This window comes from Calonectris borealis, chromosome 1 (genome assembly GCF_964195595.1).
Source record: "Calonectris borealis chromosome 1, bCalBor7.hap1.2, whole genome shotgun sequence".
Classification (NCBI taxonomy): Eukaryota; Metazoa; Chordata; class Aves; order Procellariiformes; family Procellariidae; genus Calonectris; species Calonectris borealis.
The window spans coordinates 201,536,627-201,564,588 of NC_134312.1; the positions used below are offsets into that span (position 1 = coordinate 201,536,627).

General features: G+C 41.4%; 1 protein-coding gene across 1 annotated transcript in view; it reads left to right on the top strand.

Moving 5' to 3' along the window:
• Window positions 1-27,962, top strand: part of ARHGAP20 (Rho GTPase activating protein 20) — a 61,493-nt gene that overhangs the window by 22,828 nt on the left and 10,703 nt on the right. Inside the window, exons 4-10 of the mRNA XM_075140228.1 lie at window positions 6,655-6,825; window positions 12,112-12,261; window positions 14,174-14,215; window positions 15,207-15,291; window positions 18,139-18,216; window positions 22,203-22,269; window positions 24,207-24,389. Coding sequence (XP_074996329.1) covers window positions 6,655-6,825; window positions 12,112-12,261; window positions 14,174-14,215; window positions 15,207-15,291; window positions 18,139-18,216; window positions 22,203-22,269; window positions 24,207-24,389 — 776 coding nt within the window. The remainder of the gene's footprint in view (window positions 1-6,654; window positions 6,826-12,111; window positions 12,262-14,173; window positions 14,216-15,206; window positions 15,292-18,138; window positions 18,217-22,202; window positions 22,270-24,206; window positions 24,390-27,962) is intronic.

Below are 27,962 nucleotides of genomic sequence, written 5' to 3' on the forward strand. Positions count from 1 at the left end.
TCATCAAGTAGGAGCAGGCATTTTAATACTTAGAAAATAACTAATGCTCTTTGAAAAACTGAGCACATCTTACTTGTTTCATTGTATAAAAGCCACTGTACGTGATGGTGATGGCCTAGGAGACTTTAATGGAGTGCTGCAGAAAATAGCCTTGCTATTTCTGGAATGCTGCACTGTTTTCACAAAGTGGTCCTTCAACTGTATAAGATTTACCATAGATAACAGCAAGCAAACATGCTCAGCATCCTCAGAAAGAAGCTCCCTTAGCATAGCAGGGATCAAGTTGACAGCAGATTTTCAGAAATGGGTTGCCAGCCCATGTGATTAAGAGAGTTTTATGCTTGTCTCCCCAAGTCCCTTCTATAAATAGCCAGTGTAAGATTACAACAGCATACTAACTTTGTGTTGGCCCGTATCTTACCTACCACCTTCCTGGAAAACACTCCTACCCTCCAGGCTGATACTTTTTGTGCTTACTTTCACCCTCCAGGTATAATTATTATTTATTAGAATAAAATGCTGCATAAATTTAGATGAAAAGCATATTCCGAATCATGAGGAGTCAAAGTGGGAAGAAGCACCAAAGATCCTGAGCACATGGGTGACTCCCCGAGGGCACTAGTCATGGCTGGAAGGCAGTGACAGTAGTGAGTGGTTGCCACCTTTAAAAATGCAGAGGATTTTTTTAATATAGTCTGCCTGCCTAAACAGGGCTCTGAGCTGCAGATTGCTCCATGTGGGTGAACCTTGTCTGTGTGGAGCCTCGTTCATGGCAAGAGGAGCTGCAAGTGCTCGGCCCTGAAGCCAGCAGATTTTTGTGTGGCCATGCAAACAGGTAGTGGGGATGGGGCAGGCTGGGCCGAGCAGCTCTTTTCAAACCATGCACTTTAATGAGCTGTCAGTATGATAGAGGCTAAATTCATCAGGAGCATAAGCAGGACCATCTCTGTTGTCTTGCGTTCAGTCCCAAGCATGGCCATTCCCTTTCAGTGTACAAAACCAGTTCTTCTTTCACTTCGTTTTTCACTCTTCTCTTTTCTTACACAAAATGTGATGATCCATTATCATAATATTGTCAGGTTGGCCAGGATATGGTATAAGTCATGTCCAAACTATCATTTGATGAAACTATGATGAAATTAGATACGTGTTGAAGTCCTGAAATGTTAATTCTGCACTTGAGTGCACTGTAAGCAACCCTGTGATGCAGATCAGCACTCACTGCTGTGTTACAGGTTTGGGGTTTTTTTTCCACCTTATCTCAGAGCTTGCACACCAAAATGGAGCTCTTTTCTTTTGGTTGGTTAAAGAATTGTTCTCAATACCTTAATAAGTTAACTATCTTGAATGCAAAATACCCTCTAGCCACACAACATGGGTAATATGTCTTATGTGCTAAAGGTTTTCTAGCAGTAAACCATCTTGGCTTCCAAGTTCCAATTAGCAGGGCCAGCCTCATTAGCAAAAATAGGAAGCAAGCATCTATTAAGCTGCTATCAAAGTTCCTTCTCACAGGAAGTTTTAGGAGCTTAAGGGTCTGAGTAGGAGGCACAGAAAAAAAGTGCAAATATTGTTACCTGATTTCCAATATAAGCTCTATTAAGAAAATGAAGGAACTTGACTTCTAGATCAGGCTTGCTTTTTGGGGGTATCTCTGCTGGTCACAAATCACATGTCATCCCTGACTGATATGTCCATTTTGGCAAAAATCTGTAATGTGGGCTGGGCTGTAGACTTTTCTCACTGTGCAGATAGCTGCTGTTTTCACTAGCCTTGAAAGGGTGTGAATAGCTCCTGCTTCTCTCAGTGGGTTGCTCTAGCCCAATGCTGTGAGTCACTGATGATAAAGTAAATGCTTTACTGAGACATTGAAGTTGAAAATTCATTGGCTTTATTTTTCCTAAAAGATAATTTGCTGGTTCCTTAGAGCCATCCAAAACTGGCCTTTGAGATACACAAAATAAGTCTGTCGTCTCTGAACACCATGAGGAGAGTTGGCAGGTGCTCTGCTTGGTGGCCTCTCTAGCCTGTAGCCAAAACAAGGTTAGGTTTATGCCATAAGCTGCAAGCTCTACGTGTGTAGGCACAAAACTGGAAAGAGCTTCTGGTCCTTACCTGGGCTTCAGCGCTGGCACAAGCTTGCAGTATTTTTGCTTATGTTACCTATGTGTGAAATGAGTGTAGGCTAAGTTGTTCACTGTGAGAGGAATTTGGAAAGGAATTATGTATGTGTGAGTATTGGACAGACCATGTGCATCTTCTCATGTGGCTAGGCTGACTCAGATTTCAGCCTTTTGAATAGCTGCCATTTTACTGCTCTGCTAATGAAAAGATGCATTTCTCACCTGTGAAGGACTTCAAAGGTTAAAGAGCAAAGTGATATTCTATTTTAATAGGTATCAGTCATGCGGAGAGCATTGGTGCTACATCATTAGAGGAAATCAACTTCTGCGGCTGCAGAGATATCATCAGCGGAGAGAAGTTCTGGCAGAGAATGATAACCAAAACAACAGAGTAAGATTTAGGGTGGAGCATGAGCAGTCTGTGAGAGGGATGTCATATAGCTGAGATACCTGCAATAGCTCATTCCAGCTTAGGTACCTTGGAACAGATTGTTCCCCTGAGGCTTCTTATAGCTTAATCTAAATCATAGACAGGCTGAAGTCATCGACTGAAATCAAGGGAAAACTTCCCATTGGCATAAATGACATTTGGATCATGGATTTAGTAACCATTTAACATGGGCTGTTAAATTCTCCTTTGGAAAGTGTAATTTCTTTCATCGTTTTCACTACAAATAGAGAATAAAGCTGACATCTCCATTACACCAAGAATAAACATTTTGGGGGTCATGCCATTCAGGTATCAGTTTTACTGAGAAAGTCCAAGGAAGCTCTGCAGGGAGAAGAAGAAGGGGTTTTTGTGCTTTTGTGGTTTCTGGTAAATACAGGATTGATGAAGTGAGCAGTGATGTGTTTGCTTTCACACTGAATACAACGGGGATGTATTTTTCAATGTTAGGCTGACGACTTTGGATTTCAATTTCAGATATTACACCTACAAAATTGAAGAGTTCTTTTAAATCATTGTGTCTTGTAAATAGGCACAAAATGCCTATTTTAATTAATTTGAAAAAATAATAGGTGTAAAAATTTAGGCTCTGGAAATACCAGGAGAAAAATCTTCAATTATCTTTCTAATAATTTCAGCCAGTACAGTGATTTTAGTCTTTTCCTGAATAACTCAAGAATATCTCTGTAGATATCCTCAAATTACAGAATTTACTCCTTGGTTAAAACCACACATGGAAATTTTAGACTCCCAAAATAGTACTTTTGAGAAGAAATGTCCACTTGAGACTAGAGATTTACAATGGCAATGCCGTCTAATCATCAGTATCAGCCTTCCTTCTACACAAAGTGGAATATGGCTGATTGCTGACTCTGCAGGACATCCCCATCTTTTGGAAATCAGTTCACAACTCCTTCTTAACAAACTCGGCTGATGGCTTTTTTCCTGCTAAACTGGGAAGATGTTACTTTGTGGGATTTTTACATGTGTTAATCATAGAATGACTTTTAAGGGAACACAGAGAAGGCCCTATATCACTTACTTCTACTTTTTAAATTACATCAGAAGTTACATTGACTTAGGTACTGATTTTTGCATAATTCTATGAAAAGGAATTTTCAAAGAGTCAGTATTTGAGTGCTTAGCACTTTTTCAAAATTAGACTCATTTAATGGCCAGAAAAATCAGTGAGCCATTAAAAACTGAACTCCAAAAATACCTCTCTTATATAAATCCCTATGCCTGAAGGTATAGCTGATCTGCATTTTCTTCAATGTAACAAACCGTGGATTTCATTCATGTCTTGTAACAATGGAATGTTAATTGAGAGGATCAAAAGCATGCTTTCCAAAACACATTTTTTGTCACTGCTGGTGAATTTCCTGCATGTTCGTTCGTCCTGGGGTTTAGAAGGTTCTGGTTGAATTAATGGCTTTGATTTTTTCCTCTTTGTTGGAAAGGAAGAAAATATTTTCACTTTTTTTTGATAAGGCTTATCAGGTAAACTCTATTAAAGTATGTGAGAGTGCTTGTTAGAGTTCAGATGACAGAGAAGCTTGAGAGGCATTGGGTCAAAAGGCAGATTTCGTTAAAATAACTGATTTATGTTATTGCATTTTCCTGTTCTAAAACCAAGTTCAATTTGCTTGACCCCTGCTGGCATTAATAAACCTACTGCACCTTCCTTTGCTTACCTGCATGACAAAGATTTTGCTTACTTTAACTTGGGAGGTTCCCGGGCTTACAAATCAGGATGTAGAAAATGTACAAATGGGAATAATCAAATAGAGTTGCCTATATGGAGACATATGAGCCTGAACCTACAGGAAAGTCAGTAAGGGCAGGCACTTCAGTATGATTTTATGAATGTTTCTGCTGATTTGGTTACAGCAGTGTAACATGAAGGGTTTTTTCTAACTATTGTTGTTACTGGGTTCAATATAAGTGAGTATTTCCCTGACTTTACTTTTGAGGTAAAGGCTTTCACACAGGTGGACTGCTCATCATTCCTGATTTCTGTGTAAGTTTCTGTGCCAAGTGCTGCTAGGGAGTTTATGAAATTGAGTCCCAGTAGCCTGTCAGGCTGGTGAATTGGTGAATTCCCAGTCCCACGGAAGTGGCAAGGTAGGAGAGATGCTTGCTGTTCCCCTGACTCCTGTTGCTGGCCACACAGCACTGTTGTATTGGACCAAAACTCCTCTCTCTGCTTTAACCTCCACACTCCTGGCCACCCCTTCTGCTGAGGAATGATCAAATAATTTCAGGTTTGCATTATTCATTCTGAAAGTCATTCGTCTTCTTTCCCTCTTCCTTGAAGAGGTAGGTAATGAAAGATAAGATTAAGACACAGTTTAAGACAGATTAAGTTGAGGAATTCTTTCAAAAACTCAGGCTCCCAGCCAGAAAGGGGAAACCAAAGCCAAGGTAGAGATCCTCACCAGCTCCTTACAGATCAGTGAAAGTGTGTCCTGCTAATGTAGGCCAATCTCAGAGCTTATCCTTTCTCTCCCAGCTGTCAGGATTTCCTAAATAATTTCCTGAGTAATCCAACCACAGGCATCAAGGAGAGGAGGGCTGGGAATCATCCAGGCTCTAGGAGAGGTGCAAGAAGGTTTATGACCTTTTTTGAAGGTTTTCTTTGCTCACTCTTGTTTTCTTTCATATCTCTCCCATTTGTTTTGTGACTTTCACTGTATAAGGTCTATTTCTTCTCCCAGCAAAGTCATTAGATGTTTGTCATCCATTCCAGCAGGACCAGGAATAAACTATAATCATAAAGCTGGTCACTTCAGCCTTTCCTTGCCAAGCTGATCCTGCCAAGTTTTAGCTTAATTTTTCTTTTTTTTTAACAAGAAAAAATAAGTAAATACATTTGAATAAAAATTGAACTGATTCATTCAACCAAAGGGAAGTGGAAGTGGTTCATTTGGAGGCACCTCTAGGGAAATCAAATAATTGAAAAGTTGCATTTAAAAATCATGAGTAAAGATCCTGATGGGTCATGGTTTTAAACCAGAAATTCATTATTTAAGGTACACCAGGGTATAGGAGACGCAGGTTCAGTTCTCTCGCTTGCCTGGGAGAATTTGAAGCCATGTCTCTGGCTTTCCAAGGGAGAGCCTGACCTGCAACCAGCTTCTAGAGAACCCTAGAGGAGGAGTGTCCTCCCCTCAGACCCTCACATTCGTTCAGTTCGGCAACTGAACAGACATTTGTTAGGGTGAGGCTCAGAAACTAGGGGTATCCTGTCTGGGTGAGTGCCAGAGAAACTCTCATTTTTGCTTCAGTGTCATGCTTTATGTCACGCAGAACAGTTAGATCAGGAGGGGTTGCAGGAATCATGTCTCCACCATCAGTAACCTTCGACTGCAACCTACTCGATACCTCCTTAGAAAAGATCAGTGTCTTCCAGGAGGGAGCCTGATCTCTCCCCCATAGACCTGCTGGATTATCCAGCAGCCTCTACACACCACAGCCACAGACCAGCATAGCCATGCTCCAGTCACATAAGTAAACCCTGCAATGGGAGCTTACTTCAATGTTGGTTGTGCGCTGGGAGAGAGGCAGAGCTGCCTCTTTTCATGTTGCATCTAGTACACGGCCTGCCTCTAGCAAAGTTCGGTTGCACCTTATGTTAGTCCGTGGTTCTGAATAATTTCTGTAAATTGCTCTTGACCCCAAGTACAAGTCTCCTTCTGACCAAGATGGGTGTGCAGTTATCCCTTTGTCATGCATATGTCTCCACTCTCTTTATGGAGAGGCTATAGAAGGTGCAGTATTTTCTCTAAGACTTCAGTACAAAGGGACACAAATACAAATAGACAAAATGGAGAGGGCTGTATTTAAATTTTGCTAAATGCTATCCATGTGCTTGGGCTGTAAAAGATTCAGTGAGGACAGTCCCTAACAGATTTTGTCTCCGAATCAGACTGCTGGATTATCTTCATTGCCCCTCTCACCTTTCTCTGAAACGTGGTCAAATAAATTCTTTTTGGCAGCGGGTTTAGGAAGTCACTCCCTGGTTCTCACTCACAGGCAGTTGGCTGATTCGCTTTCCTTTATTCCCTTTATTTCCTTTTTCAGGGAAGGCTGCTTCTCCCCCATCAGCCCAGAGGCATGTCCCCTTGTGCAGTCTTTCATGTGCCACAACCGAACGTTCATCCTGGATGGCCACGTGCAGCTGAAGACGGGTCTGCAAACCCAGGAGCGACACCTTTTCCTCTTCACAGACCTTCTGGTTGTTGCCAAGTCCAAGTAAGTATGGCATCTCAGGCACTGCTCCTACAGAGCAGCCCTTTTTCTCAGCAGAGCATAACATGGATTTCCATAATGCTTTTTTAGTAGCAAATCTTCCCTGAATCATAAGGAAGCTTTTTATTTGATTGCCTCTCAGGCACCTTTGAAAACCCCATAGCCATAGAGGAATTCCAGGATGCAACATTTTAAAGAAGTATCAGATGTTCTTGAATATATTGTTTGCATTGTATCATCTTCCCTGCTTTGGGAGTGCAGTGTCATAGAAAAGACTCATCGGTGCTTGACTGTGTCTGTTGTGCTGCCTTCAACTGACTGTTGTGTTTTAGACAGGTCATCTTCAGTCCTATGGGGTGTGCGTAACAGCAGTGGCTGTGTCGCAGAAGGGCTACAGATCTTAACGCTTACCTGCTTTGAAGCTGCTTTGGTACAGATCTTAACGCTTACCTGCTTTGAAGCTGCTTTGGTACACATCAGTGATGAGCAGCTGTATAAAAATAGAGATTGCAGGCGGCATCGGAGTGTAAGTTGTGCCATGCTAGGAGGAGTGTGGGGAAGGGGAAGGAGAAAGAAAGCGATGCTGAGCAGTCTGGGTAGTGTTCATGTGTAATCAGGCTTGCTGCTGAGCTCTGATTATTCACTCTACCATTCACAATTAAATCAGATTTACAAGCTGTGTCTAGCATGAGAGCTTTGTGCAGCATTTGTGGTTTAAGGCAATTTTAGAGGGTGCTTTCACTTGTTGTTATGGGTTATGGGGAAACAATAATAAAAAATCGTGATGCAGCTTCATTCTCTGTTAGGCACTGTGTTTGTGGTTTCACAGGGTGGGTAATCTCGATGTGGATCCTGGGCTTTTGCTTAAGCAATTGTTTCAGAGGCTGCTGGGAAAAGCCAGAATAAATCTATGTTTTCTGTAGAAATCTGAGCTGTGTCCATTTGAATCCCACATAGTAAATGTAACCCCCCCAGCTGAACTTCTTCACTTGATGTAGTGTGACAACACAGAGGATATTTTACCCAAAACATGTTCCACTGCGGGTGGGTGGTGAACATAAGGATATTTAGGGGAAATCTTGCTATTCTACCAGCAGTAGCAGTAATAGCATTGTCACTGTATTTATGTAATTTATGTAATTTAAGCTTTCAAATGTTAAATATTTGCAACTTACCTAGGCTTCTAGGCCCCTTTTATAGTTACTGAGGGAAAGCCAGCACCTTCCTGCAGCAAACTCACCTGACCCTGAAAGAGTGCTGACGGTGGGTGGGGGGAGTCACGCTCTTGGGGGTCTCTCACTCTGTCCACTGGCTATTCAGTGGGCATAGTCTCACTAGCTTAGATCTAAGCTCCTAAATTGTAGAAGATTAAAGTCAGGTGAGATGAATCCCTCCCTCCCTGGTCAGCATGCTGAGCAGAAGCAATGTTACAACCCCAGGCTGAGCTGCACATTACTGCAGGTTTGGCTGGGTCCCAGAGGGACTATTTGCATAGTAAAACACTACTCTGTGTAACCACTCCAAAATCTGGTCCCCAGGGAGTAGTAATGGCTCTTACAGCATTTGATTTAGTGTGGTGAAGAGTCTGCAGTGTTTAAAGAAGGTGGAACAGAACAAATTGTGCTTCTGCATGTGAAAAAGGGGGAGAGGGATCAAGTCTTTGCTAGAAATGGTAAAAATAGCATTTTGAGTGATATTACTTCATGTATTTTAAAGAACTAATTGGGATGTTCTCTCTACAGCTGCCCTGTCAGCAATTAAAGCATCAGAGCTGTCACTAATGAATGCTACTTAAAAGTCAGCATTTTTAAAGATATCTCACATTAAAATACCACTGCTGATTCCTAGAGGGAAAACCTGAGTGGTGTGTATTGCTATGCAGCCATGACTATTGATTGTTATTGATGTTTTAATAGCTGATGCAGAGTCAAGACAGCAAGTCACAAGGACAGAATTAATGATACAGTTGAATCTGACTTAACTTCAGAATTATTCCTTGTGAAGGTGCTAAAAATTTGTAATACCCTTTTGTGTTAAGTAGTTTTTCAGCTTGGGGCTTATGAACACTTAAGATATCTTAGGTAGAGCTCGGCGCTGTACTGGTGTCAGCTCAGCTGCAGGTACAAAGGGAGCTGTACAAAGGGAGCTCATGTATAATTAGACTTAGTATGATCAGCAAACGGGTACAAGTTTTTCCTAAAGAGAGCAACAAGTGTCCTCTGAGCTTGCTGAGTAAACTCCTGTACAGCACTGAGCTCCTGCTTAAAGGCAGTGAATTGGCATTGCTCCCACAGAAATTTGTGGGGGGTAAGTCCTCTCTACAACTGGTCTGTGTATGACTTTGGATAAGGTGCCTGTAGGTTCATTTTCTGCTACTTTCTAATAATTTTTGAAATGTAGACTGTTATCTTTTCAGATCATGCATTAGCCCAGCTTATAAAAAATAAGAATAATACTCACATGCTGTGCTTCTGTCTCTGCTTTTACTGCCTTCATGTGAGGAATAAAGCATAAATTGATTGAAAACACTAAGCCAATGTTAAGTACGTAAAACGTTATACTGTTTTCTATATATTGATTAGATTTCTTACAGAGACCGTGTGTTTTAATTTGGCAGAGTAAATATTTCAAGGATCTGTCATTTCAATGATCAAGGTTTCTTACATAAGTTTTTGTGTGGGAGGCACAGAGAAATGGCTTCCTCTTTCTCCTTTGTAATACATACATGCATATATACACTATATATTTTAAGGTTATTTTCCCAGCGTGGCTGGACATAGAAATTGATGGTTGAGTACATACATGGAATTACGGTAGCAATCTCATTAATGCTTTTGTAAGAGGGTCCTATTAAGGAGATTAGCAAATCTAGTGAGAAGTTAATCTTCCATCTGTTAACTGGCCGTACGGTATCCAACTGCCACTTACAGAAAGCAAAAGGAGCTGAGTTTACTCTGCAGAGGTGGCACAATTTGGGGTGCGTCAATACCTACACCATTGATGTTCATGATTTTTCTGTTGATTTCAGTGGACTTTGGATCTGCCTGATGTTTACAGATGGAACACTTGCAAGGGGACTTACTTCCTTAAAAAATAAATAAAATCTTTGTTAGATTGTTACTCTTTCCATTTTTCACATGTTCAGTCATGCTGCTTCCTTAGTCATTTCTAGAGGTAATGCTTTGGCACTTAAATAGAAGACCCACATTTCACAAACACTGAGAACCCATGGATTGCATAAAGGACGTGGCAGATGACAGAGATAAAATTATACTTAGATGTTAAAGAAGGCTACTGTTTCAGTGCCTCTGGAAACCAGACCACTTGAATACTGATAATAGCTGAGAGCTGTGACTAGGCATGGCAAACGGAGTAAGAATATACATCAAGCATGATTGGAGAACATCTTTGTCCTTCCGCCAACACCCTGCCGACACCTGCTACTGGCACTGTAGGGGTCTAGCTTTATGAACTGTAAATGTTAAAAAAGTGAAACAGCATGTAGAGAGTTCACGGTACTGGGTAACGGGAAAAAGAAATTGAGGAGAAAGGGAGGGTCAACAGATTGATTCACTGGAGTCAGACCAGGCATCCATTTATTAACATCTACATTAGAATTCACAGCTGTAATTTTTTGTAAATCTACATTACAGTTCATTCTGTGGTCAATCAGTTACAGTTATTTCTGTAAGACAGATCTTACTCATTGCATCACAAACTGATTTGTTGACGAGCGGTTGAAATGTTCTCCTGTACTTTAAGTTTCTCTTTGATGGGGTAACAAAATGTAATGGAGTAAAGAGAGGTGAAATGTACAGCTGACCAGGAAACACCATGGTATAGTTTAAAAAATACATGAACTTGAGATGGTATTTTACAGTATTTTATGGTGATCTAATTGAAGTGCACCTTTTTGCCCGGTGTGATATGAACTGATGGTCCTTTCTTGCCCACCACTGTAAATGCTGCTGGGTTATTAGTGTTGCTCTGCCCCACTACACCTGTTAGCATAATGTCAGCTGGAAACCTCAGACCAGTCAGGGTGTTGCAAGTTCATCTATGTCCTCTTTAAAGCCGCAAGGTTCAAGTACTTTCATGTTTCAGACTGTATTAGTTCAGTCTGTCCTAAATCAAATACCTTGTAAATGAGATTAATCTCAGAGAAGGTAGTCCGTGTGTATCAAAGCTCTAAGAAACTGCTTACCTGGCATATTTATTTATAGAGCACTAATCACCATGGTGCCTGGCACTGTCCCCCATCTACATTTGCAAGACAGTGTTGAACTGACATGCTCTGGCTTGCAGTCCTTGGATTAGAAGGGCAAAATATTTTCAGGGAGGGGACACTTTTCCTCCAGCCTTTCCCTGCTGACCCAGGAGATCCATAGCCCAGGTAATTCAATCTGCAAGGCCTCTAGTGCAAACCTGCCTTGAAGTGAGTGGCTGTTGCATTGCTACAGAGCTGGACTGACTTTGTGAGATTTTACTTGTTTCTCACATAGCACTGGTGCCCACCAATCCTACAAAGGAAGGAGACTTATCATGAGAAATTAAGTGGAAGAAAATAATTTAAATAAAAAAGTGAAAGTCTGTAAATTTGACCTTTACTGTACTCTAATGTTTAGTAGGACAAAATACAGGAAGGGCCAAATTTTTAAAAATTGGGGAAATTTTGTATCTTCCTTGTAGATGACTAGATATTTTGAGAATGCACAAAGTCCTGGCTCATTCTCCAAGTGGTGTGGGCTTAAAGCTACCATTCAGTGAGTTCGTGGAGGCTGTATGTGACCTGTGCTGTAGTCAACGCAAATGGAAGTTTTCTGCTTGTTCTTTTTTTAGGATTGCCTAGTTGTCACTACTTAACGTCACCATAATTGTTGACCCTCGGGCTAAGCAATCCAACTATACTGTAAACTTCTCCATGGCATTAAAGTCACTGAAAGGAGAGTCCAACACAAGTGGCAATATCTGCCTCATGGCGAGATTTGGAGGGGAGCTCTAGATGTGGGGAGAATTTTCTCCCAAGAAGGGGGATGTCCAGGGATGCCACAAGCAACCAATTTTTCCCACATATAAGATATGTGTTGATCCCATTTAGATGAGAAATTGATATATTTTTATATGCAACCCAAATAAAACATTGCTTGCTTTAACTAAAGCAGAAGTGCTTCTTCCATCAGCTCCAATGCAAGATTCACATGTGCCTGAAGGAGGAAAAAACTCTGAGTTGTTTAACCTGCCTTGCTATGTTTTCATGTGTGTGACATACCTGTGAATTTCTGCTGGCAGGTCACATTCTCATTTCAAACTAAAGTGCCAAGCACGTCTCTGTGAGATGTGGACAGCATTTTGTACAGAAGAAGTCTGTGAAGGCAGCACAGACCCAGAGAGGTCCTTTGTTTTGGGCTGGCCCACCACAAACTGTGTGGCAAATTTCAGGTAAGAACTGAGATATGTTTTATTTGCCAAGTTACTTAAATGTTTTTAGGCTGACGGGTAACACGTCTGGGTATCACGGATTCATTTCAACACCAGTGAAGGTGGGAAGCAGGAACTTACTGATTCTTACACCAATTCGTTCTACTGCTGTGAGCAAGCCACTTACCGTCCATGCCTCATCTTCTGTCTCTCTGCAAATGTGGCAGTGATACTCGCTTATCCTTAAAAATTTGAGAAAATACGTGATTTAGCAAAGCACTGTCTGTGCTGCAAACTTGCTCAGTGGAAATTCTCTTTTTTTGGGGTATAATTTGACAAACACCTTGGCTAATTAATAAGATGAACTACAAATAGTAAACAGCCAAGCTGATGAAAGCATCAAAGAGACCCTCATAGGACACTTTTAAACAGAAGAGCTTGTATTGGAAGTAGCAGGAAACATACAGTGAAATACTGACCTTGTCCTATTTCTCTTTTTAATTTAATTGTGCCAGAGAAAATGTCAAAATTCCTCTTAAAGCAGAATCTCTGGATTTTAATAGAGAGAAAGATTTTTGGGCAGTCTTTGCAGCATTGACTGTAGGACACATAAGGGCTGTAGAGCTAATTTCAGTGATTAGGCTAATTTTAGTCTCAGTGGGAGGGCTTTGTCATCACTTTAGATAAGGGAGGGCACCGTCCCCCTGAAATCCCAGCTGCTTAGCCACAGTAATTTGGCTGGGTCTTGGAAAATGCATTTTCCTCTTTACCAACAGAGAGCAAAAGCTGACGCATGCAGCTTAATTTGTATGTCACATTGTCCGTATCCGAAGAGAATGCTGTGCACAAACTGCTCTCTGTTGAGCTGGTTGTGCTGTTTATGTTTTTTTCACTTAATAGTCTTGAATCAAAGCTGAAATTTTCTATTGATTTTCAGTTGAACTCTTGCCAATAAGCATGAGCTTTGATCTAGAGACAGTACATGATTCTCTATAGCTATCAGAAAGTAGTTGGATAGGAAAACAACAGGTTCAATCAAAACAGAGTCAGAGATTTTATAGAACTGAAATTATTTTATGTCTGGAGGTACACAGAAAAATCTAAACCGCCATGCATGAGTCTGTAGATGCATATCTGACAAAATTGAAGCAGCCAAAGCAGAATCACATTTTTAATGTTTATAAAGTGTGCATTCTCCTCATAGCATCATTCAGTATGTTTGTAGTTCCCTAAATGCCTGCTCTGAAAATCTGAAGAACTTGATTTGCAGAAGCAGCAGTGGGAATAGCAGTTACTCCATCTGGGGCAGGATTTAATTCAAGAAAGTTGAAGCAAAATTAGGTTAGATTCCTTGCACTGGCCTATTATTAGCTACATTTAACTGGACAGTTTGTATCCTTGAAAGTGTATAAATGAGATAAAGATAAATGAGATAAGCCTTAAAATGTCCAAAGTTAAACCCTACTAAGTACAATGGGACCTTTTTTCATTGTGGCTTATGTGTACTTTGTAATGTGGTCATAAACCAAGTAATAAGTAAGAAGAGAATTAGAATAGTGAAAGCGGAAAGAAGTCTATATACCTGAGGAAATACCTTTACACTTTTGAATTAAACTCTTATTTTAAAGTGCACTCCTCTTCTATTTGGACACTAGTTTAAGAACTCAACCCATTTCCTACTGAATTCACTGGTAAAGCTTTAACTTCTGTATAAAAGCTGGTAACTGGGGCTTTTGATCTCCGTGGCAGGCTTTTCAGTTGATTTTGCAGAGAAACAGATTTTTCATTCAAATTTGCAAAAACCTTTTACTTTCTGTAGGTATTTATGGAAATTGCAACCAAGAAGCAGTCCATTCCACCGTGGTTTGTACAAGGGCTATTTTGGTATTAGAATGATGACTGATCTGTCCCTGTTTTTCTATAATTCTTGCAGGTCTGCAGAACAAAAGGAAACATGGCTGTCTTTTTTGCAAAGGTACTTTATTATACAATCTTTGAAGACACTGAAAAAAGTTCCAGTCATCTAGACCAGTGATTCCCAAGCTGTGGTACCTATGCCATCATGATAGATAAGCTCTTTCAAAGTGATATTAAGAAAAAAACCATCTCATGCTTTCTCCCTGCAGAAGATGGTATGTGCCGTTCATGCAATGATCACTACACAAGGAGGGAAACACTTCCCTGTGCCTGAACGTGGCTCGGCACAAAACTGGAGTGATTCCTGTGACACATGGTCCCTTCCCTACACAGTTGTAGGAGCCTCTGCCACCATCGCTCTAGTTGAGCTGGGGCTCTTTCCATGGTGATGGCATCTAAGCAAGCCCAGCTCAGGAACCTCTGCTCTAACCTACCTGCTGGCCATGGCTGGCTGTATTTTGGTCTTACAAAATGGACCCCAAGCTGGAGGGTATGGTGGGAGGGTTTGCGTAAATAGAGCTGTCTTATTTCAGTCAGTATTTCAGCAGAAAACTACTAGTGGTGGTTTTGTTTTCCGGTCGGCTAGTTCTGCTGGTTGAGGTTTGTGTCTTTATCTGAGTCTTCAGAGTTCCTGGGGTTGTTTAAATCATCCTTGCTGGAGATGATTTCTAATTCACTCTTCTCCTATTCAGTCCTTTGGACTGGTCTGTACAATGGGATGTAACTGATTCCAGTAGGAGCCTGTACTGCAGTCTGAGGCATCACAATGATGGGTAGTTTTAGCTTGATTTTTTAAATCCAGTTTCTCTGCTGCTTACACTGATTTCTACAATGAACTTTAATACAACAGGGCATTGCTGGGGGCCACGGTCAGCATACCTTCGAGATACTGCTGGGTGCTTTCTTGTCCTCAGAGATCTTTCTACTGCAGTACATCTGCAAACAATCTGCTTCTCATCCAGTTATTGCTTGATTGCTATTTAAATCTCCATCTTGCTATTTGTATTTACAATATTAAAAATTTACTTGTTTTGTACTTGTTTTGTCAGTCGAATAAGAGAAGAGAAGGAAAAAGACTATCCTAAAAGCATTCCTCTGAAGATAATTGCAAAGGACGTGGGAACTTGTGCATATGTAAGTGCTCTTGAGCTAACCAGGGGTCTAGATCCCCATCACCTATGAGTGCTAGTCACCTAAAAATCCTTTGGATATTGGGAAGGTTCCTTTGGGTTGCAACGTCCTTTAAGGATCTAACCCCTTTAAAAGACTCGCAGCCCTGAAATGTTTGTTTCCTGTGTTTAATACATGAGTTCCTTTTTAAAAACAGTGTGCTTGATAAGAAATACTGGTTCTGGCACACAAACTAAAGACTGTACAGTGTGAAGTCCCAAGAAACACCTTTAGCGGAACTTATGCATAAGCATATTCAGAAATGCCAGTACAATGTACCCTTTTTTTGCTTGTAAAACTGATCTAAGCTCACAGCTGCCTTAATTCAATTCTGCAAAGTTGCAACGTGTTTTATTGTTTATAATGATCGTAAGTCAGTAAAGCTGTCTATATGAACACCCTGAAATTGCCTTAAGCATGTTTTTCATCAGCTAACTGATGTTGGTGAATTTATAGGCAGAAGGTAAATTGGTAAAGAAAGGTCATCCACAGGGTGATTTGCACCTGTTTACTAAGTCATTTTTAACCAATTTAAACTAAATTCTTGTATGAGGCCAGTTCCCTAGGGATAGCCTAGCATTCAGTGATAATCCATCCATTCTTCCTCTGCTTCTTATACATTTGTTCTTTCTTTCTAACTGTGCTTTTAAGATCTTTATTTCATGCTCAGAAACCTAAAGAGCATTTGCAAGGACAGGAGAAATTTTTACAGAAGTTAGACTTCATTGGAGGTCTTTGCCCAACAGTGAATCTCCACTTAGAATTCTGTATTTGCATAGACATAAGCATAAAGGTGTCTGCCTTTTTTCAGAAAATCATTATTAAAGAAACGATAATAGTTAGAATTGCCAGGTTGCTAAGACAAATGTTAATAAACAATAACAATAATTGTGATGATAGTTCAAGTGCAGGTCTGCAGATCAAGGTGTGTTCAGGTGTAAATGTCTATAAATCACACATGCACTCCGGTGTTGCACTCTTGTACCAGGATTTGTCTGGGCTTTTTTTAAAGGTCTTGTCTCCTTAGCTATAATTAGCTTATGTGCCAAATATGGTTTCCTGATCTTGACAGTCCTAGAAATGACACACTCTAGTCTAGCTATTATCAGTAATAAAACAGTGGAGGAGCAGATGGAAACTTTGTGATGCAAATAGTTCTTATGGCACTGTGGTCCCTGTGCTACAGCAGCTGGAGATGCCCAAGAATTATTTCATTTTTGGAGGGTAGGGAAGGCTGAACACAAGACACAAACCATTTTATTATATTCAAGCCAAGAACAAAACTTATGCAAATGTGCTGACCTCCTCCTGAGAGCCAGATGTCATTGCTTCAGGCAAATGTTAAATTTTTTATGGTATGAGCATTCAGATATGTCCTGAAGCAAGATATACAGTATTATCACTACTTTCCTTTGATTGCCATGGCAGCCATCAGAGACTTATACAAATGTACAGCTCAGATCTTTTCTAAATGCAAAATGTCACGGGTTTGTTTCATGTGAACATCCTATGGCCAGTATAAAATTGATATGCTACACAGGGGAGCAGGGTATAGCAAACTGTCTCGGGACTGGCAATGAACATTTACATCCCGCTCTGCCACTTTCCCTTCTTTGGGCCATTGGATACACCTGGACGGTTTGTTGTAGTGGGCACGTGTTTGTTCTGCCAGGGCTTTAGGATGGCCATGAACCAGCTGCAATCCAAAAGCTGTGTCGTCTTGTCAGCAGAGCCAAACTAGCATGCCTCTAAAGAGGGCTTAGTAACTTCTGCTTGATGTGTGGGAGCTGCCTGTCGACTTGGAAGTGAGGCCAGTGTGGGTGTGATGGTGCAAGCAAAAACCACTCTGGACATGCTCTCCCCACTTGTTTTTGCCCTGCAAGGTGATGGCAGCGGTGCTGCCACATCCTGGCAGGGCTGACGATGGAGTCATTAATCCTGCTGTGTTTGAAATGCGCTGCCCTGCATAAGAGCAACCCATGGTGCGGAGGTAGAGAGCATTGCCCAGCTGTACGGGAGTAACACTGGTGCCAGGCAGCAGGTGCTGAAATCTCACTCTGGAAAGACTGCCTTGTGGAAAGTGGCACTTCCTCCGACACGAAGCTCAGCACTTTGTGCTGGTCACCGTAGCTATTTAGAAAGAGGTGTTTCTGCAGATCCGTGCTTTTCCATACTGCCGATCAGCAGATTCTGGAGGATGCCAGAGAGGTAGCATTTTAACTGGATGAAAGATTACCAGCAGGAAGCGTTTCTGGTATTAAGCCAAATCTCGCTTTGAGAAGTCTATATAGAAAGTGGCAAAAGATATAGAGATGAACAGCCCGTGTCCAGTATTTTCTTACCAGGGAGATTTTCAATAGAAAAGAATGGAAATGATTAACAATTGATATGAGAACATCTTATTTCACCAAAAACCTAATTTTTTTCAAAGGAAACTTGTATGCTTTTAAATTAATCAAACCATTAAGTTTCCCTCATGCAGTGTCTAAAGTGCAGTTAGTGGCTGTGTCTTTTTGCATATTTTAATGTGGAGGTCTTGTCCCCGGTAATCATGGCACTCTCTCATCTGATGGAGTTGTTGGGGAAGCAGGGAGCAAATACAGAAGATATGTGACAAAGCAGAGGAATCAAACCTTGGTCTCAGACAGCTGGGTCTTTATCTATGTAGTATAACTTATTTATCAATGAAATTTTAACAGGATACTCTCCATTTTTCAACAATGAATTATGCAGAGCTATTGCACTTCAGGTACTCTCTGCAAATCCAAATTTTTAATGCCACTTTCCCCTTCTCCTTTTTTCTGTTCACAGTCAAAAACCTTAAGTGTAACCAATGTTGATACAGCAAATGATGTAATTCTCATGGCCCTGCAGCAGCTGGGAATTAATGTAAGTCCTTGCACCGGTTTTAATGAGTCTTTTTGTAGTCATTTTAATAATCAAATCTTCTTCTGCACTTTTTCCAAGTTTTAGGATATGAACATTAATTAAATCCTTTATCATAGCAATTTAGTGTTGTTGAAATGAAGCAAAAGTGCCTAGCTAATACATAGACCTCCAGAGATCATCAAGTGCCTTGAAAGTTTTGAATAAGTCTCTCATCCCTGTAAGGGATCCGTCATGTTTGAAGCTTCTTTTAAATCTGTTTTGCTGATGCCCAAGTGGAGATCTCTTGACAGAAGAAGTGAGATTTTGATACAGCTCCTTTTGCATACTTCAGTGTGAACAGGAAACCTATTGACCTGCTTGTTAGTTGGTTTCAAAATGTGCAAACATGCATGATCAGCTGTGTCCCCAGATTACAAGTACAAGCACTGCTCTCAAGCGTCCAAATCAGACACTCTAAATATCCATGGACCTTCAGTGTCATGTGAGATACGAATGTAACTGAGTGATTGCACAGAATCTGAATGTATCCAATTGAAGCAATGGCCGGAAACTCTTTTGGGAAAAGACTTTTACAGGACTTAAGATAATGCCGGATAGTGCACCAAGTAGATGCAGCGATTCCTAGTAGATCAAGTACTGCCTCAACTGGCTCCCTTTGCTCTAAACAGGACAAGGTAGTGCCTCAGCTGTAATAATGAATCAGTGCCAGGGACAATAATTCTGGCTCCCTTATTCTGTTTCTCTCATTGTTTCACAACATGGCTTCAGCCAACACTGGTGATCATAGAAGCTCCTGGATGACAGCTTTCTAACTGGCCTGTCAGTCTGCTGTGTGGGTAACAAGATTTTTTAAAATGTCTTAGTCTTGATGTATACATTGATCTCATTGCATGGAATCTGACAAGATTTTCCATACCACAGCCCAGTTTGAAGAGTCAAATATGGCCAAATGATATTCTTGTGTGTTCCTGGGGCTTCCGGAGACACCCAGCAAAAGTGAGACTAACCTCAGAATTTGCCTTCTGTAGCATTCATTATCCCTAATTTATACAGGCTTTTAATGCATCCAGGGGCCTATTCTGCTAGCTTGGTATTTCCTAGGTACAGCAATTTCTGTCTATCTATCTGTCTTGTTATGGCTCAGACATCCCCTTTACACCAGGGCTGTGGCTCTGGCCTGAACTCGGGATCCAGCAGTCTATCCAATTCAGGTAGCTCTGGAGTTGATAGAGGGACTGCAAGGTGAAGAGGATAGTATGTGAGTTAAAATCCATCCCATTGTCTACCCCAGTCTGCACCAAAAATCAAGAGACTGCGCTATATTACAACTGCAAGTCTTCACTGTGATGCGTTTCATTTTTTTCCATTTTATGGGTGTCATTTGCACTTCCTCATTTTGTATACAGAAAAAACAGGAAAATGATAGTATTGGAAGAGAATATTTTATTTGAGATGAGCAGGAGGAGGAGATGGTTAGGTTTCAGCTTTGTGTTCTTTTGTATGTATCACAATCAACCCTTTCCTCCTCTTTGCATTTTTATTTCAAGTGGAAAAAGAATGAAAGCCATCTGAAAGATGTAAAATCTTGCCTGCAGAATTATTTTCCCAAGTAATATACCACTTTTTTTTTCACTGCATCTTCATACCATAAAGCCTTTTTCATTAGAGGCATATCATAAGATTAGCAATAAAATCAAACAAGCTAAATAAATTAAGCTGTAGCCTGTATATCAATCAAACACCCAACCCCCTCATAGAATTGTTCTGACTGCGAGGAACCTTTTCCTTATATGCCGTCTCAAGGTTTTTTATTTACGTCCAGAGAGAACCACTTGAAAGGAGCTCTACGACTTTTCAATGGCAATTATAAAAACTACATTTCACATGTTGTGTGATTAATGGGGCTATTACTTTGGCTGAGTTCACTCTGGTTTAACGCATCAGGGTTTTTCCCTCTGTGGTTTGTCTGGTAAAATGACAACTAGTTCGTGCAAAATGGCATTGATCATCTGTTCCAAATTACCAAGTGGGGCAGAAAGAAGGGCCTTGGGTTTCCCAGCTCCGTAAGTACACTTGCTGATTTTTCTAGGACAGTCATATTTATACCGACAAATGGCCTTATAAAGCCCATAAAGGACAACATTTGCAATCGAGAGATGAGCAGTCTGCCTCCTGAAACTGCGCTTACAAGCTCTTCCCCTTCCCTTGCTTCCCCTTTACAGCAACAAACCCTTTCATATATATATTTAGAAGGAAAAGTAAATACCCTTTCTTGTGCTCCTCAGCTGTATTTATTTGCTCCTGGCTGCTTGCCCTAAGGCATCAGAGATGTCTCCAAAGCCTATTTATTTTCCTTCTGCCCCCTGCTAGCTAACTTAACAGCAGTGCTAATATAGGCCAGAAAGCTCTGTCAGTCAGAGAGCAAACTGTGAAGGCTTTATTGGGTGTATCAGCATTACACCGGGTGTGTGCAGCAAGTAGAAAGAGTCTCAAGAGCTCTGGACACTGGATGAAGGTCCAGACAATGCAGGATAGTAAGCAAATCTGTTTAAAAGGAGATAGGATTTAATTTTAGAGCTTATTAAATACTGTCATGAGGTATTTATCACCTTTTGTAGCCAGAAAACTTTCAGACTTTAATTATCCTGATTTAACAGTGTCACTGAAAAGGGATTTAAGGTATAATAGATCACTTTTCACACAGTGTATTTATCCACTTGCTACTACCTTTTGTCCTGAGAGTGGTTTATTTTAAATGTTATTCTTTTTCTCTCTATTGTCTCACCATCATATCTGAAATAATGTACTGTTCTCCAGTTAAACTGCAACATTGACTTGTATAGTTATGCTAAAGGCAATATTTAGAATTTGCTTTCAAATCAGCAGTTTTACACAGCTTTTCCGAAAGATGTTCACATTCTCCAATCCTCTGCAAATTGTCTCCTTTGATGTAAATTTGTTGTCTCCACAGCAAATTTTAAAGGAGAGCTCAGCAGTCTTAAAACACCATCCAGCGCTCCCAAGCCCTTCCACAGAAAAGGGCTGCACAAAAGGCTGACAGCAGCCCTACGAGGAGATTTCAGGGCAGCATTGAGTGCCAGGAGCCCCTTGGGTGCCATCCTCGCCTTGGCATCATCAGTGCAGGCTCAGGTCTCAGGCAAGGGTGCTCCTGCCCTGCCTTCCAGCACAGGGCACAGGATGCTGTCGGCTGGTGAGCCTGAGCTCTGTAGAGGAGCTGGAGAGATGGTGGAGCAGAGGTCTCAGGTGTGAGGCTGGGGGTGCCTATATGCCAGAGCACGTCCCGGCGAATGCGATTACCCTGGTACTCAGGACAGAGCTGAAGGGTCACCTTAGCTCACACAAACTGCTCACTGTCTGCCACATGCTCCGCAGCAGGCCCCCGCCTCATGCTGCTTATCTGTAATCCCTCCGGGGGATCAGCCCTGTCTCTCCTCAGGGCTGGGTGCTGCTCAGCGCCAGTGGGGAGAAGTGGGGCATAGAGGCGCTGGAGGCCAGGAGCAGCACCCGGGGCCGGAGGTCCCCTCCATGCTGGGGGCTGCCTCATTTCCAGACTCCTGGGAGTGGGGAGGCACATGGGCCGGGGACTGACTCAGCCATGTGGCTGGGAGGTCTGGCACGGCTAATGTCTTGATCTGGCCTCAAAAACAATCCTGAGTCCCGACAGGCTGCGACCTCCATCCCTCTGGTTCCAGGAGCAGTGAAAGAACTGGGGCAAATCTCCCCGTTTTCCTTCAGAAATGATGGGCTCCAGCCCCTCTCACTGCTCAGAGCTGGACCCTGGTCACATATTGCGCATGACAGACACAATTCAGAAGCTTTGCTAGTGGCAAATTTGGGCACTGCAAAAGCAAAGGGGGTTCCTTTGACCCCGCTGGCAAGGTGCAGATTATCCTTATATTGTGAGAAACCTAACGCGAACCTGTTCTTAATGGCTGGCAAACTTATTCTTAATTTTGGTTTTAAAGGGCTCTGAAAAAGACTACAAGCTGTGGGTAATTTCAGGAAGAGAAGATGCTCCTTACCCTCTTATTGGTAAGTTCTTGACATGGTTTTGTTTTTCAACATTCACTCAGTTTTTAGTGCTGAAGGAAGCAAGAAATACAGAGAAGGCTGAAATGCAGCTTCCTCTTTTGTTTTGTTCTGTTTTTCCCATTTTTTCTCTTATGTCACTGTCACGCAAGTTTGCCTTTTTGGGGAGCTAGTCAGATGCTGATCCTTTGTTTTGAAGAGCAATTGTCTGCTTGTGTCACTAAGAGGTTGAAAAAGTTCATTTATTTCTGCCCCGATTTTGCTGCATGAGCATAAGTCTTTCTAGAGATTCAGCTTCTCCACTCACTCACCTCCTCTCCTGAAGCTGGTCCAGCTTTACCGTATTTCTTCCTACACTTCCAATAGCATTGTTTACTCTCCTCCTCAGCAAAACTCAGCAGAGTTTTGAGAAATGTTCTGTTCTTCCACAACTCAAGTTAACTGATTCAAGAGGTCCTTTCCAATCCTCTATTTCTCTTACTGCCTGACAGCTCTCCTCTGATTAGAAGCAAATTATTGCTTATTCACTTTCTAAAATGCTTTTCGAAACATTTCCTCCCCAGGAATCAACCCAAAGCTCAGAAGTGATTGGATGGAGTGATATGATTTTGGCCCATGATTCACCGAGAACAAATCCCTTCCTGTTATTAAGAACCTTCCCCTGTAGAAGCCCGGCATTACTTGTGCTATAGGAGTTCACAGATGATTAGAACAAGAAAAATTTGTGGATTTTCTGTTTTCCTCCTGCAAATCTAACCTCAGTAAATCTTAGCATTCCTTCTTTAAGTAGCCTTAACTACAAATGCTTTGCTGGAGTCAGACAACATTAATATTTATAAAATGTCTAACTTGTGCACCTTATAGACAGTGCAAACTGTTTTGTCTTTGAAACGTAGCAGACTTTGTCTTTCTGACTATTATGTGTAGCTTCTTCAGATAAAATCACAGCCATGGTTTTAAATATAGAACCAGAGAATTCAGAAATGGGAAAGGCCTTTCTAATTGACTGACTCTTACTGCAAATTCAAGTTACAATCCTTGGAAAAGAAGAATGTGATATAAAACTGGTGCTGTTCTTGATATTTATGTAAAGGTTTATTAGATAAGGCCAGCTTTTATCGTAGATAGACATCAGGATTTGGCTGTGCTTCAGCTTCATACTACCTATAATCTCAAATAATGTCTCTTCCACTTTCAGTGTTCAAGTCTAAGTGCAAGTTAACTAAAACGTCTTAACATTGCACCCATATTTAATATATTTCAACTGCCAGGTCTTTAGACAAGTCCGAACAATATCTTTCTGGTGGCATTTTTGAAAGCTTCTCCAGAAATGAATTGCCGCTGTGTAGTCCCCAAAGATGCTGGTTAATGCTGAGCGTAGCTCATTTGCATTAGTCCTGTGATTAACGTTTCCTTCCTGTTTCAGCCTCAGACAGGAACTGTAATTGTGTCTCGTTTGACTGAGTTGATGGCTGTTGCATGGAGAGGGAGGGAAGATCACTTTCACACTGAATTTTTTGGTTTTGCATGCTCAGCAAAACTTTGATAGATGACTGCTTCCAAAATCTCATTTCTTGCCAGAACCATTTGAGCAACCAATACCTAAACTTTCAGTGTCACAAGTAAAGCAGTAGAAAGAATAAACACTGAATTCAGAAATAGTCACTTATATTTTTTCTGATGGGCTTTTATGTGATACAGCTGTAATAGGTCTGATTTTACTTTTATGTGTGTTTAACTACACTGAACACAGTAACTCTATCTCTGCCAGTGTATGATTTATGCCAATGTAAATATGCAGAAAAGCATCAATTCTGAGATTACTGAGAGAGAAAGTGCCACAGGCCAGCATGCAAAATCTGCTTTTCCTCCAAGGCAGATGGAGTTTTGCAAGTCTCCAGTCAATCCAACACAGATTATTATGATTTCTCTTTGAACAGGACATGAATATCCCTTTGGAATTAAAATGAGCCACATTCGCGACGCTATGCCCCATGGATCAAAGCACTGTGCCTGCCCCAGGCAGCTTCAGGGGTCCTTCTTGACGGAGCAGCTGCCCCAGGAGCTGCAGTGCCAGTTTGTGCTGAAGCCAAGCCGCCTGGCTGTGTGCCAGCAGCTGAACGGTACGTCGCCCCGCGTCGTTCACCCACAGCCTGGCTACCTCCCTGGCTCTGCTATAGAAAGCAAACGTGCCAGGATGAGGGGGGGTGGAAAGCGAAGAGGAGCACGCAGATGTACCTTCCAGCTGCACGGGGGATTTTGCAATGTAGCTCTCCCTGATTTGAGTGTGCTGTTGTATGTGTGTCATCTTTGTAAGTTACGTTTTGACAAGCTGCCTGTTAAATGGTTGTTCTAAAACTACCTAAAGAAAGACAAGATCTCTCCCCTGCAATTTTTTGTAAGTCTATTAGCTGAGCTTTTCTCTGCAGCCCTTGCTGTGCTCTGTAGCAAGGCAGCGTGGTTTTGTGGTTCAGGAGTCAAGGCTTGACTTCGGCACAGAATTCCCATGCAGCGCTTGTCAGCATCCTTTATCTCAACAAGGTACTTCGGACTACGCACCTGCCTCACTGGGACCCTCACGTGGCAAAGCCTAGGCATGTACTTGAGTACCTAGATGAAGTGAGCAAATACTACTTCTTTATTTCAATTCTTTTTGAATAAAATGAAGACAGTAATATTTTCTTCTGCCTGTGGCCTTGATGCTGCAAAAGTATGAGCACCTGCTCTCTGTTTTGTACTCTGCTGTCAATGACGCAATGACTGCTCACTGATCACGAGTAAAACAAATGAGGAGATCTTTACAGGATTGGGGCATTAAACTAAAAACTCTGTAGGGCAAGGATGCATCCCATAGTGTGTTTTTATTGTGCTTAACACACTGGCATACTCACCTCAATTAGAAACTCTGCCCTACTTCACCATTAATGACCATATAATAACGAAAATAACATAAGCACTCTGTTATCCTGTGCGCTCCTCAATAACTAAAACCTCCCACAATATATGAATAGAATCCATTTGTAATGTTTTTAGAAATTAAATATAGTGAGGCTATACCAGTGTCTATTACAAATTATTCCGGAAATTGATTGCATTTTATATAAATTAATTTCCTTTCCACACTCCTGCATCCCCCCTTCCCCAGTAATTTGTATCATATATTACTTCATGGCATATTTTAAGAATGAGGCAATCTAGCAAAGGGGTGTAATTAGGTTTACAGGCCCCGCTTGGCAGCTGACGTTGACTGGCAAGAGAAAATAGAAATGCAAATCAGGCCTGTAAAATTCTAATGCAGATGTGTTGTCAGCGGTGCTGTGCAAGCCGCAGGAGGGGAGGCGAGGCCGGCTTTGGGGCAGCAAAAACCTGGGGAAGCCTGCAAGTCATGCACAGGGACTGCACTAAAAGAGGCTTTTAGTCCATTCACCTTTCCTACTTTCATCAGACAAAACCTTTTAAAGTGATGTATAGGTCTGGCTGCTTGCAAACCAGATTATCTTGCATATAGTGCTATTCGTTGTGCTCTTCCCAACTCCTTCTCACCTATTTTGATTTTGGAAAATGGTGAAGGGTACCTGCGTGCAAGCCAAGGCTATGATTTGGCTTTGGGTTCATCGTCAGGTCAGCAAGCCAAAATCTGTGGTGTTGTTAGGTAACCACTAGGCACGCCGCCACATACAGGGCAAATTTACAGGGAGCAGAGCCTGTAACCCCACATTTCACTGCCACGCACGCTGTGCTATCCTCCCTCCTATCACTTCCCTGCACCGATACCGCTCTGCTGGACACGCTGTCCCTTCTGGAGGCAGCAAGGTGTAGCTGCCCAGTTGTACCAGCATGCACCATGGTTAGGCAGCATTGTAGGTGTTGACAGGCAGACATGACTGACAACTGGCCATCATGTCAAATAAGTAGCTGTGTGGACACCAACTGTGGTGGTGTAGTTGCATCAGCTGTCCTGGCAGGATGGTTAAAAAAAGTACAGAAGAATTTACTGTGTGGAAGAACTGGAGTGTTTCTTTGCCTCTCCTGCAGTCTTTCAGCACGTAACAGGAACGCTCACCTACCAGTTAAACATAGCCATTAAGTAATGCTCATGAGCACATGTCTAAAAAGTATTGTAAATAATGATTTGCTTAAAGTTTAATTTGAAAGAACTGACTGCTGTCAGTTGTTAGTCTGTAATCCAAATTATTATTTAATCGTCTGTTAAAATAGAAAGCAAAATTTCAACAAGTTGGTCTCAATACAGAAAGGAGGTCTTTGAAAACTGTTTGACATTTAGGGGTCTGATCAGAAAGGATGCTACGTTGTTAAGTAGACCTGAGGTTTTATTTATAAGTTTCTGATTAGTTTACAAGAAGAGGAAATGCCACTTGCAGGGGACACTACCTATGAATAGAAATTCCCTGCATGTAAAATATGAGCAGAATAGGCAGCTGTTGTGAGCTCTGAGCAAGACCTGCAACCAAAGAAGTATTGCTTTTTTCCTGATTTTTGCCTAGAATAATCCACCAGAGCAAGGCCCTGATTTTTTTGTATGGAAGTACTTCTGCCGAGCAATAATTGGCATGGGTCTTGGCAGAGTGGAGGCTGGGCTTCTCCTAGTGTTGTAACTTTGCACAGGTTCAAGAAAAGAAAGTGTACATCCTCCCCTTCTCATCTGCTCTTTACCTTAAGACTTCTCAACACCCTTAGAAAAGGGGATATGAAAAGGATGAGTTTTCCTGTTGTTCAGTGAATGTTAGTTTTCTAAGTGACTTGGCATTTCGTTGCCGTACATCAGTTGTTGGTTTCTGCGCCGGTATGTTGAAGAACACTGATTAAGATTTCCTTCCTGTCCCAGGAGAGAGCTGCAGTTAATCACAATAACCCCTTGCTCACATTGTCAGTTTGGGCTATGGCTTTTAGGAGTGGAGCAAACAGTGAAAGACTAAGAAAAGTTCCTAATCTGAAGATGCATTTTTTCCACTTCTGCTATTCCTTGTTCTCCAGAATAGCATTTCTTCCTAATTTTTACTTCCACTGAGATTTACAGGGTTGCCAGAAAAAAACACCTATATGTATTTGCCATTGTGTGAATAGAACTCCAGTGAAGCAAACCATATTCACATGCTAATATCCAGCCCATCTGAAAGGAAAATTGCCATTTTGAAAGTTATAGGTTAGTTATGTTCTCCCAAAACATGATGTGTCAAGTAAAGCCTTAGACACTGCCAAGCTTATATTTCATGAAGCTTTGGACTGCTTAAAAATGTATATCCTCCTCATTATTTTTTATTAAAAGAATTTTTCATCAGGCTTTCACATTCATATGTTCACATTTTGAGTTAAACTGTAACTTTTCATCCTGTAAGCCTCTAATGAAAAGACTTCCACCTATTCCCAAAGGGACCATGATCTAGAATGGAATGACGTCTAATGAAAATCACTATTTGGGCTAAAAAACAAGTGTAGTAAATTATAGGAGAGAAAAGTCTGGTATTATACCACAATCCTTCCTTCTGCAAGCCTTGCTTCTGCCCTCCACAACAGCAGAAAGCAAAATGGTTTTGGTTTTTTCCACCAGGAGGAAGAACGAGCTAATAGAAAGGTGCACAGGGTAGGTAAGCTACTAAATCAAAGCTGACTGGCTTTGAAAACATCTAGAAAAGGAAAAGTATATCAAAATAAATTTTTTCTGGTTAGCACTTTCA